At 33.0% G+C, this 11,994-nt stretch overlaps 1 protein-coding gene across 2 annotated transcripts in view; it reads left to right on the forward strand.

Moving 5' to 3' along the window:
* The window catches only part of LOC106467427 (DNA-directed RNA polymerase I subunit RPA49-like), a 33,434-nt gene that overhangs the window by 6,899 nt on the left and 14,541 nt on the right, over nt 1–11,994 (forward strand). For both annotated transcript variants that reach the window (XM_022395607.1, XM_013927777.1), the window contains exons 4-5: nt 3,427–3,518; nt 6,739–6,794. In XM_022395607.1, the coding sequence (XP_022251315.1) occupies nt 3,427–3,518; nt 6,739–6,794 (148 nt within the window). The remainder of the gene's footprint in view (nt 1–3,426; nt 3,519–6,738; nt 6,795–11,994) is intronic.

The following is an 11,994-nucleotide window of genomic DNA, read 5'->3' on the forward strand; positions in this document are numbered from 1 at the left end:
TTATCTCTCTTACACACTATTACTCGACTGATTTTTTTTTTGCTTGCTCCAGTCTTTTATATCCCACTCAATTTCCCTTGGCGATATTTGTCTCCTGACACTCTCCACCTACATCAATGCACCCTATATCCTGGTGCTGTATATAAGCATCTCATTCAGATAATGGTATCACTCTTTCTATATATATATATATAAAACCAACAACAACAACTACTGATTAACAAGCCACTTTACAGTATGAATTCCCACATTATTATTTCTAGAATGGAGGCAAATTAGGTCTCCTATCCCACCTGTGATATCTAGCACGCACAACAATCAAGGGGAGCCACTCTCAGTTGAGACTGTCAGTGATCTTATTCGTAGTGAGATGGAGACATATATATTCTGTTTCATGGTGTTCCTCCAGGGGGCTCTGAGGCTGCAATTGAGGGCATTCCTTGACATTCTGGAGAGAATTTAGATTCACTTTTTCCTGCGTCTTGTTTTAGTCTGTTGGCATTTCATTCTCCCCGTGGGACAGTGGTGAGTTTACAGACTTACAATGCTGAAATCCAGGGTTTGATTCCTATGGTGGACACAGCAGATAGCCTAATGCTGCTTTCCTCTAACAGAACAAACTTACCTGATTAAATGTTGTTCCAATTAATGGTAATCAACACAGTTTTAAAGGAAATAACAAAACAAAAAGGAGGCCATTTTGAGATAAGCTGCCTTTGATTTGTTTTCTTCAGTTGGTTCATTGAGAGTGTGATGTTTTGGGTCTGGGAGCTAATATTTAGTTTTCTTTCCATTCACAGACATTGTGGTTCATGCAGAGAGGTTTACTTCTTACATGAAGGGACAGTTATGCCTTATCTGATAAGGTTGTTGGAACTTTATGATTTAGCTTACCAACGCTAGGTGGAAGCATATTCCAATTCTCAAATAATACATCTCCTCCTCAAATTTAGGGGCTCTAATGTGGAATTTGTAGTTAACCTGAATAGATCAATGTCCCCTGGTGGGACAGGGCCAGTCTATGTTTTGTTTTTCTTACACTGGACTTTGTGAGAAGACTCAGGATCACTAACTTCATTGATGATGAGCTGGAACCATGCACATTGGTTCAATTGTCAGCTTCCACATTCATCTCTGTTGTTGTTGGCCTCTTGAAATTCATTGGCTTCTATAGGGGGTCATAGTTCCATGCTTATTCGAGGGTCCCGACCCCTGACATCAGCCCCTCGGTACATTGGTACCCAGAATATAATCTGTCTATATCCAAGGATTCTGCTGTACTGTTGGATTGCCACCAGTGGCATCAATGATTATTGTATGCCTTCATGGTCCGTGGAAGCTCAGCTCCGAGAATTCTGGAAGTTGCATTTAACCTGTATTGCTTTGGGTAATGCCTTACTGTTCAAGGAATATCCTCAACCTTCCAATCTGTTTCTGGATATGAGTTCTCAGGTATATTCCTTTTCTTATTCTTTTACCCATGTCTTTTACTATTTCCCATTATTTACTCCGTGAACTCAATTCTCAGGATGTTGTTGACATTCTTGAACAAGTCTACACTCTCACATATGTCTAATTGTCCTTCTTTTGTGACTCTTTTTGTCCTGACATGCAATTATTCTTCCTTTTCTAGAATCTCTGTCTTTGAATTATTTTTTTTTTTTTACCTGGTTAGGGAGTAGACCCCTTACCTTCTGTTTTGCTCTTTCGTTCTCCATTTTTGGGTATTCATCTTTTTCTCAGAACACCTATATACTACCTTTCCTCACTCCACCTTTTTTCTCAGCTAAGAGAAGAGTTGAAGAAAATGACCAGATGTACCAACTAGCAAGTAGGTGTGAGAAAGGACTTGGATATTGTCACAACCTATCCAAACCAAGCAGCCTCTTGCAGAAGAGGAGATGTATGGGGAAAAGGAGTCCTCCCATGTATGGGCCAATAGGAGCCAATCATCCATTTAGAAGTGGACTCTCAGTCCCATGCCGTGAAAGTGAAATTGAATACATAATGGGTGATTGCAATCTTGATGGATAAAAATTTAAATTGTTTGGAAGATGGGACAGTTGGGATGTAGAGGAAGGCATTCAACACGTTGACTTTGGTCCTCCACTGCCCAGGTGAAAAGAACCACTGGAGTGTGTAAAAATTTTCCACCTGGAATTGTGGAATCGACCACAAAGTGGTGGAGATATGACCTTGGGAACTACAGAGAGACCAGACAAAAAGTAAGGTATAAACTCTTTCGCATTATTTCAGTACTACTAAAATGATATCCCTGGAGAAAGTAAGTTTTTAGCCAAAAGTCTGGACCCCAAAATCTCTGAATAATCCTTTGGAAGGCCCAAATTTCTCACCAAATCATTAAGTTCACCTTGTGTGAAAAGTTGTGGTTCACCAGATGGTTGAGGTTGAAAACAATCCATATCATCATTTTTATTGACATCAGATTCAGAATCAGATGAAACTGTATCAAAAGTTTCTGGTGGAGTAGGTACAGGTACTTCAGGTCCATGAGCAAGGGTCTTATATAAAGTAGATTGAAGTTCAGATAAGAAATTTCCTTTTTATTTTGGGTGTTATAGTCTTGTATGTTACATGAGCAAAAATAGCAGTCATCTCCCTGGTTTATAGGCTCATGCCAGACCATTGGAATTCCAAAAGGTAAAGGCTTTTTCTTTAGCCCATTGTTTCAACTCTTCGACACAAATGGTGCAAACTTTGTGTGGAGCCCATGATTTATCTTTAAATATTACATTTATCCCCAAGTTTTATTCCAAAATATGCATAATATGCTCTCATGTCATGATTGGTCAAGAGCCTGTGTGGGCAGCCCATTGGCTAATGGCCATTTCACAAAAATGTGTGGCCAACTTGTAGAATCATCGATAGTGTGTTTTTTAGCTGGTCAGAAAAAAAGAATGCCAAATCTCTCATTGAAATTTCATGCTTTTGTAATTTTGAAAAATATTTTTTTGTATTTTTGCATTGTTTTTATAATTGACTATGACTTTCATTAGAATCCTGAAATAAATTTATTTAGTGAAACTTTTCTGTTTTATTAATAGTATGGCCATTTCTGTGATCGACTGGCCACATTTATGGCCAGAAAAAATATTTGGTTGCCCACCCATGGTCTAGAGAAATCTATAGCCAATGGTTGTCAAGATTTTAAGCATAACAAAATGTGACCCAATTTTATTGAAAATGATTCATTGAGGTAAAAGTATATGTGATGTTTTGTGAAAAATATGTATGTGATGGAGAAAAGTGGATATCATTTTCAGATTCAGTGTACAGGAATTACTGTAGAACATGTAAAAATATTAAGACATAAAATTATCGCAGGCCTGTGTTATGATTATAGTAAATTATACTCATCATTGAATAACAATAGTTACAGTTGATTTTTAAAAACATTTAAACCAGGTACTGCATTGGACTGTTAGACAAGAATAATGGAACAATGAAGGTCTATAGCACCCAGATGTTTCACATGCGTCCGAGTTTAGAAGATGCTGGTAAATATGATGTGCAATACACTGTATAGTATTTAGAGAAAGTTATTCCAGTAGATACCTAGTCTATTATATAAAACACTTTATTTTGCTTTAAGCTAGTATTATTGAAAATTTTTATCTTTTGCAAGTAGAATTGAAAGAAAAGGTAATCTAAAATACTAATTTTAAGCTCCTTGGGATTTAATAAAATGTATACTTGTCTGTGTTTGGAAAATTTCTGTTCAGGTTTGATCATTTTAAGTGTTCGTGTGTGGTTATTTTAAGTCATTTTTTAATTCTAGGGAAAACTTAAAATATACTTTGGGGCTAACTCTTTGGTGTATATATTGAACATTTTCAGGCTCTTTTGTGAGCTCTTCATCAGGTGAAAGACAATTTGAAAAACAATATTACTTTAAACACAGCAGTGTAAAACATTACATAAAGTTCTACAATTTACCATGTTATAAACAGAAAAATGTACAATAGGTAGTTTGTTATATGAATTAAATACTTGAATTTAAATATGTAACTGTAGTGAAAACTACTTATAAAATCATAAATTATTTGCACATACCAGACATTAAAAAAGGGGAATATAAATGTATTTCTAACAAGATATAAAAAAAAATTCACACAAAGAAATATAATCAATTCATGAGACACCATAACAAGACAATATTATTTTATTTCACAATTTGCTTATGTGTATTCTACTATTGTCACGATTCAAGCTATTTTTGGTCCAGAATTTCCACAGTTGCTGATGTGTATTCTATTAAAGTAATGATTCAAACCATTCTTGGTCTAGAATTTCCAATTTGTTGATGTGTATTCTACTATAGTCACAATTCAAGTTATCTTTGGTCCAGAATTTCCACAGTTGCTGATGTGTATTCTATTAAAGTAATGATTCAAACCATTCTTGGTCTAGAATTTCCACAGTTTGCTGATGTGTATTCTACTATAGTCATGAGTCAAGCTGTCTGTAGTCCAGAATTTCCACAGTTTGCTGATGTGTATTCTACTATAGTCACGAGTCAAGCTATCTGTAGTGCAGAATTTCCACAGTTGCTGATGTGTATTCTATTAAAGTAATGATTCAAGCCATTCTTGGTCTAGAATTTCCACAGTTTGTTGATTTTGTATTCTACTATAGTCACGAGTCAAGCTATCTGTAGTCCAGAATTTCCACAGTTTGCTAATGTGTATTCTATTATAGTCACGAGTCAAGCTATCTGTAGTCCAGAATTTCCACAGTTTGATAATGTGTATTCTATTATAGTAATGATTCAAGCCATTCTTGGTCTAGAATTTCCACAGTTTGTTGATTTTGTATTCTACTATAGTCACGAGTCAAGCTATCTGTAGTCCAGAATTTCCACAGTTTGCTAATGTGTATTCTATTATAGTAATTATTCAAGCCATTCTTGGTCTAGAATTTCCACAGTTTGCTGATGTGTATTCTACTATAGTCAAGATTCAAGCTATCTGTAGTTCAGAATTTCCACAGTTTGCTAATGTGTATTCTATTATAGTCATGATTCAAGCTATCTGTAGTCCAGAATTTCAACAGTTTGCTACTGTGTATTCTATTATAGTAATGATTCAAGCCATTCTTGGTCTAGAATTTCCACAGTTTGCTGATGTGTATTCTACTATAGTCAATATTCAAGCTATCTGTAGTCCAGAATTTTCACAGTTTGCTAATGTGTATTCTATTATAGTAATGATTCAAGCCATTCTTGGTCTAGAATTTCCACAGTTTGCTGATGTGTATTCTATTATAGTCATGATTCAAGCCATCCTTGTACCAGAATTTCCACAATTTACCGAATTAAACAAATCTGAAGGTATCTTCTGGTTTCCCCAGTGTACTTATTCCCATAATTGCATTTTATGCCATAAATAACATTTTATTGTTTAAGTTTTATGTAGCAATTCTTTGACCTTGGTCTTTTAAATTGTTTTTGAAGATGACATAAATACTATATTTTCTACAAGTATGGTGAAATTTTGGTCTAAGTTCTGGAAGAATGGGTAATACAGTATAGATGTCTCATTTTTCTTTCTTGTTTTCACTTTGTTGATGTTCTTTAGTGGTACTTAATGAAGTGATTCTAAGAATTAAGGATTACAAAGACAGAGGATTCATAAGAAAATAGATGTGATAACTCTTTTTAACCTGTGTATGATGACTAAAATCAAACTTTAAATACTGATAGGTGTTTTTTAGTTTCTGTATTCTTGCAACTATTGTTCAGCCAGCTTTTATTATCATAGTACCAAGGAAAGTGTCAGTCAAAGTATGCCAGTAATACAAATTTAGTCACAACAACAATTATGCAGAATATTTACCTTGAGCAATGCATAGTGTGCACTGGAAAAAAGGAAGGGATGTTAATTTTTTTCTTCTTTTTCTGCTTACTTCTCTGCATCTGAATGTTTTCTATGAATTTAATTGAATCTTTATAATCCACCCAGTGGCTCAGCAGTATATCTGCAGAATTACAATGCTAAAATCCAGGTTTCAATACTCATTGTGGCACAGCACGGACATCCCATTATGTAGCTTTGTGCCTAGTTTCAAACAAAGCATTTTTTATAAAATATGATAAAATTTTGGAAGGGTTCTCATTCTTAAAATCAATGAGTTAAGTTCTTGAAAAATTAATAGCTAGGTTATAAAGTTCTACCTCATGTATATGCATTTATTATAATATACTATAAATATCCACTAACAGTAATCGCAATTCACACAACATTCAGCCTTGATAATGGATGCAGAGTGCATTCGAAACACGTCGGCCAATTCACCACTATCTACAACTTTTGCCTGTTGTTCTAACAACGTTAAAACGGCTTATCGACTTCTTGAGAAGATTTCCAAGAAAAAGTAAACCTACAGACATCGGTCTTTATTCAACAAAATCTGCTTACAAGAAAATCTGTCACCAAAGTACACCAACATGCATTTATTATTATTAAATGTTTTTATTTAATATTCTGAAGTGTTGAAAGTTACAGATAACAAGATTTGACTTTATATACATCTCGAACTGTAAAAAATTTTAGTTATTTACGGTTACTATTTTGTTTATTTCTTTCCTTGTCTTATTGGTCACCAAGATGTTTTGTGTATGATCTTTGCAAATGTAAACTGTTTTATGTACCACAGTGAAATAAAATCGCTATCACAAAATATTACGAACATACAAAATTCATTCTTTATCAAATATAGGTGGTTTTGAAGAAACAGAAAACCCAACTGAGAAGTCTAAAAGTTACACTGAAAAGGTGAGTAATGATGGTACTACATGTAGCTACTACACTGTAATGTATACACAAATTGATCTACAAATAATACAGTGTAATACAAACTAATTCCATATAATGTCATTGTTACATAATCTAAATGTAGCTGAATTTCATACACAATACTTCATTTGTTTTCCCTATCATGGATTTTTACTGGATAATTCCCCAAACAATTAAAAGTTGTATTTGCAGCCCAGAATGTTGTTTTTCATTCTTGCAATGTTCAATGATTTGCATTATCTGTACACATTGTTAACCCACATTTGGATTGTTTTTAACCACCTAGGATACATTTAGCTAGTTAAAAAAGCATATTTGTCATTTCCCAAATGAAGGCAGTATATTTAGTTGTCTAAATCAAAAATGGCTCATAATAACCTATGGGTGTCTCTAAGGGATGACAAGTATTCTAACTGAGAATGATGATATGAATTACATTAAGAAACTAGTGGAAAATGGTTTTGTTTTCACTAAGTCTATGTATTCTCTGACCAAATGATAACAGCTATACATAGTCAAAGCAAACATGAGGACAAAAATGGAAGATGTTGATTGTTAGCTGTTTTATCAACTTGCATTTACAGCTATATAATGTTATTTTACTGTCGTAATTGTGTTTTTCCTTATTGACTTAAATATTATTGTATATTGCTATTTATACAACTCCTCCTCCCCACATCAAAAGTCACCTATCTCTAGACAGCATTTTTTTTAATTTCTAGAAGATTAACACAGCAAGGATTGTGCATTTCAAAATATCATACTTTTTCTGAAAGAAACAGAGTAAAAAAAGAAAAAGCATTTCATGCACTGAAGTATTACATAGGTTTTGCTACAAATGAGATATATGAAACAATTATGAATTCCACTCTTTCATAACTAGTTTAGAATGTATCTTTCAAAAATTTTTATGCACTTTCTGCATGTAGTTAATCGCATTCTTATTAACTCTCCTTACATGCATCCTTTTCTGCTCTTGTCACAAGGTTTTAGTGAGTTACATCAAAATTCAGTTAAACTACTTTTCTATCATGGTAGTTGAATGAACTTAATATCAAAACATAGCTAATAATTCAAATTCTAATGCTATAGAAGTTTTAATCTATAGTATGAGAATTGTGACATTTGCTCTTTAGGCATCCACTCATCTCTTAATTTATTTATTACCCTCTGAGAAGTATGAAATTTGACTTAAATTATTCATTATGATATTGTTATTACTCAGGCAAAACATAATTTTTACAACTTTCAATTTTATTTGGTTACAAAGCCATATGGGGGAAAATCAGACCCTTTTTGCCATGCTCACCTGTCACATCCTATGTTTTACAAATTGCCAATAGTTTTCTCTGATGTTTAATACTATATTATTTATAACCAATAGAAAGCCTAAATATTAATTTATCAAATGGTGTATTATATTCCATTGTTTTCTGTAGAGAGAAATGTCAATACACTTCCAGTTCAAACTTTATCCCTATGAAAAACACATCTATGAGCTTAGCTAAATTTTCAGTGACATATAGTTTGAAAACCAGAAAAATTGTGCTAGTTATAGGATATTGTCTGCTTTTTGTGTGTTATTATCTGTGTTCTTGGTGCATTGTTTAATTAAATAAAAAAATATTTAGGGCAATAGTACCATTAATATAAAAAAGCTGGGTTAAGTGTCATCGACAGCAAAAAAAAAACAGGTAAGTACTATCTTTTTTGTTTTTCATGTTTGTTCTTTATTTATTATTATAAAAGTAACTAAAATCTAAAAATTGGAAGTTTTTAGGTTAAATAAGCTTAGATTAGGTAAAGGAAAGAAAAAAAACTTTTCATGAGGTATGCTCATGAGTAGCCAATGTGTTACATGATTCGCTAGGGTAATGTGAGCTACACGTTTACCAGTGATTTACAACTTATATGGTGCAGATATATATGGTTCAAAGTATAAACAAATGTTATATGTTTAAAACTATGTTACAATTGAAGTAATTCTACAAAAGGTAACTTAGATTTATTTATGGTGGTTACAAGGTCAGTCAAACTGACCAACCTCATGTAGGGTAGGGAAAATAACAGAATATGAAGTTTTATTGAAAGAAAAATAGTTTGAAATTGAATTAGGAAGTTTTAGAGGTTATGCAAATAAAATCTGACAATTTTCAGATGAGGAAAAGTATTTCTAATCTTAACATGAAAATCACTGCACTCTGAGCAGTCAACACTCTGATTATATATATATATATATATATTCATGGAGAAATTTTTAGTGAGAATACTTCATTAAAACATGATTTTTTGTCTACTAAAGATTCCTAATGCTTATTGAAAGTTTGCAAAATTTAATGAGGATAAGCAAAACATGTTAGAAGTTATTGTATGGAAACTATAAAGGTCAATTTGGGGTCACGAACTCAGCCGAATTGACTAAGCCTGTAGTGAGAGTGTTAGGTGTATCTTGAAAGGCCATACACATGTACTAATCTTCTTTTGCTTAGGTAAAGTTGCATACACCAATGGCTAGAAGTTACTATCACTATGACCCTGTGTGTGAGACCCCTGAGGTGTAGTTATCCCATTTCAAAGGATGTTCCAGATACTTACACAAATTGATATGAATTAAGGGCTTTTTGTCCATATAAATGTTGTTTGAAATGTGCAGCATTGGATTCTGATATAGCATACTTAACTTTTGGTTTATATTTCACTCTTTTAAAGAAAGACTGCTGTTTTAACTCTAACAACCAATTAAAGGACAACAGACCGACCAGTCAGTATAATATATATGTTGACACATTATTCACTGTGAATAAAGATTTTGTTTATTTGTGTATTTCTTTCCATTACTGCCTGAGTTTGATACATTATCTCCTTGACTTTCGTGATTTTGCATTTCAGAGATACTTTGAAACTTTTCTGCTGTACATCAGTGAACCTGAATACCACAGACTAGTTAAAAAGAAACATTTTGATGTCATGAACTAGGACATGCTATTGCAAAGTTTATTTTGAATATGATCCTTTTTCTGTTTGATTGTCTGGTACTGTAATGATTTTAAGAGCACATAGAACTTACTGCAGAGAGGAGGAAATCATGACTGAAGTGAGGACAAGACTGAAGATTGGAGCATGTGACAAAGACTGTGAAAGGCACCCTTACATTCAGAGCTTTCACCAGTTAGAACAGTCATTGGTCCAGTAAGAGAGGCATAACTGACACACACTATCTGAGTAGTTAGTGTTGGAGAGATTAACATGGACTGATTAAATCAGGCTAAACGTGTATTATTTAGCTAGATTTTTATCTGAGTTATTTTTTAAGTTTACCCTATGTAGCAGGTCTTTCATGACCCCCTAGATGGCTGTTGTTATAATATTGAAAGAAATTTTGATGTGGCCCATTGTGTGCATTATACAACCACCACTACTATCAAAGATTTTTATACAAAGCTTGCATGAAAGCTAAATATTTGAATATTGTTATCAATCAAAAATTGAAAAGTTGTTTCCTATCAAAAAGTTTAGTATTGCTACCAATCAAAAATTTGAATATTGTCACCATAAAAAATGAATATGAAGTTCATTCATATTGGCTTTCCCTTTGTATCTTGGCTACTCAAATTTGAAAGTTAGCAACCAGTTTGGTGTATTTACTTTGTTTTGTTGACTTCACACTTTCAGTAGACTTCTTTTGATAAGTTCATGTTTTGTTTATTAATCTTGGATCAATCAGTAATTCAGGTTTTATTGTGTAGACTGTTTTATGTTCTTTTATGGGTACAACTATTGTTAATTTCTGCATTATCATATGTAGAAAATAGAAAGTGAAATTTCTTTGCAGAAAAATGTCTGAGAGAAGACTATATTTCTTCCATTGCTTCTTTTCTTTCCAATCCAATCTTATACTGTGTTTTCACTTTCTTTCATGCCTTTTCTCCCACCTATTCTTACTGGTTTCTTCTTCTACTCTAATTTCTTTCCTCGACTCTTCAAACTGACTTTCACCCTTTCTTCATAAAAGTTCATACTGCCTTCTTCCATTCCTATTCTTTTTTTTTTTACATTGTCAGAAAATTCAAGAAGAGTGCTTTCCTAAAGTGGACTTTCCTTTATTAATTCCTACTTCTTCTATCCATTCCTTTTTTTTCCTAGCTGTTCAAACTATCTTTCACTGCTACTCTTTCCTTAACTTTTCACACTCTCTCTCATTTTTTCAATATTTTTTCTTTCCCCAACTATTCATATGATCTTTTCTTTTTTCTTTTCCTGTTCTTTCTCCATTTGCTCAATCTACCTTTTTGTTCTATGCCTGTTCTATTCCCAACTGTTCATATTGTCTTCTCTTCCTCTTTCTTATTTTATTTCATTTCTTTCCCCAATTGATCACTCTGCCTCTAGTCCTTTTGTTTTATATTATGTAAATGTTCACCCTCCCATAGTTTATACTTCTGTCTATGAAATTTTTGAATTATCTTTTGTCCTAATCTGGAACATACTGAATGTGGTTGAAGGATGTGTAAAATTCTGTTTGATTTGTCACTTTTTTATAGACTTTCCAATTAAGGAAATTATATGCTGTTTCATTGGGATAGTTGCATTGTTACACATTTTCCCTTGCACTTGGAGGAAAACTTCACAATTGTCAACATAAGATTTTTCTGATTGGTCAGCTACATAGAGAAAATGCTTTTTGGTTGCAGTTTTTGTGCTTTCATGTAAAACTACTTTTGATTCTTGAGAGAAGATTTGTTTCTCACTTGGGAAAGTCGAGACTTATTTTTGATGTATTGTCAAGCCATATAATTGTTGCTTCTGCTGATCATGTCTACTCTACTTCTTTAATTTCCTGGTTAAGGTGATCATAATTTTTATGTATTGTCTGTTTTTGAAGCCTTATAATACTTGCTATGCTGATCATGTCTACTCTACTTCTTTAATTTCCTGGTTAAGGTGATCATAATTTTTATGTATTGTCTGTTTTTTAAGCCTTATAATACTTGCTATGCTGATCGTGTCTACTTTACTTTAATTTCCTGGTTAAGTTGATCATAATTTTCATGTATTGTCTGTTTTTTAAGCCTTATAATACTTGCTTCTGCTGATCGTGTCTACTTTACTTTAATTTCCTGGTTAAGTTGATCATAATTTTCATGTATTGTCTGTTTTTTAAGCCTTATAATAGTTGCTT

Source organism: Limulus polyphemus, unplaced genomic scaffold (assembly GCF_000517525.1).
Source record: "Limulus polyphemus unplaced genomic scaffold, Limulus_polyphemus-2.1.2 Scaffold2611, whole genome shotgun sequence".
Classification (NCBI taxonomy): Eukaryota; Metazoa; Arthropoda; class Merostomata; order Xiphosura; family Limulidae; genus Limulus; species Limulus polyphemus.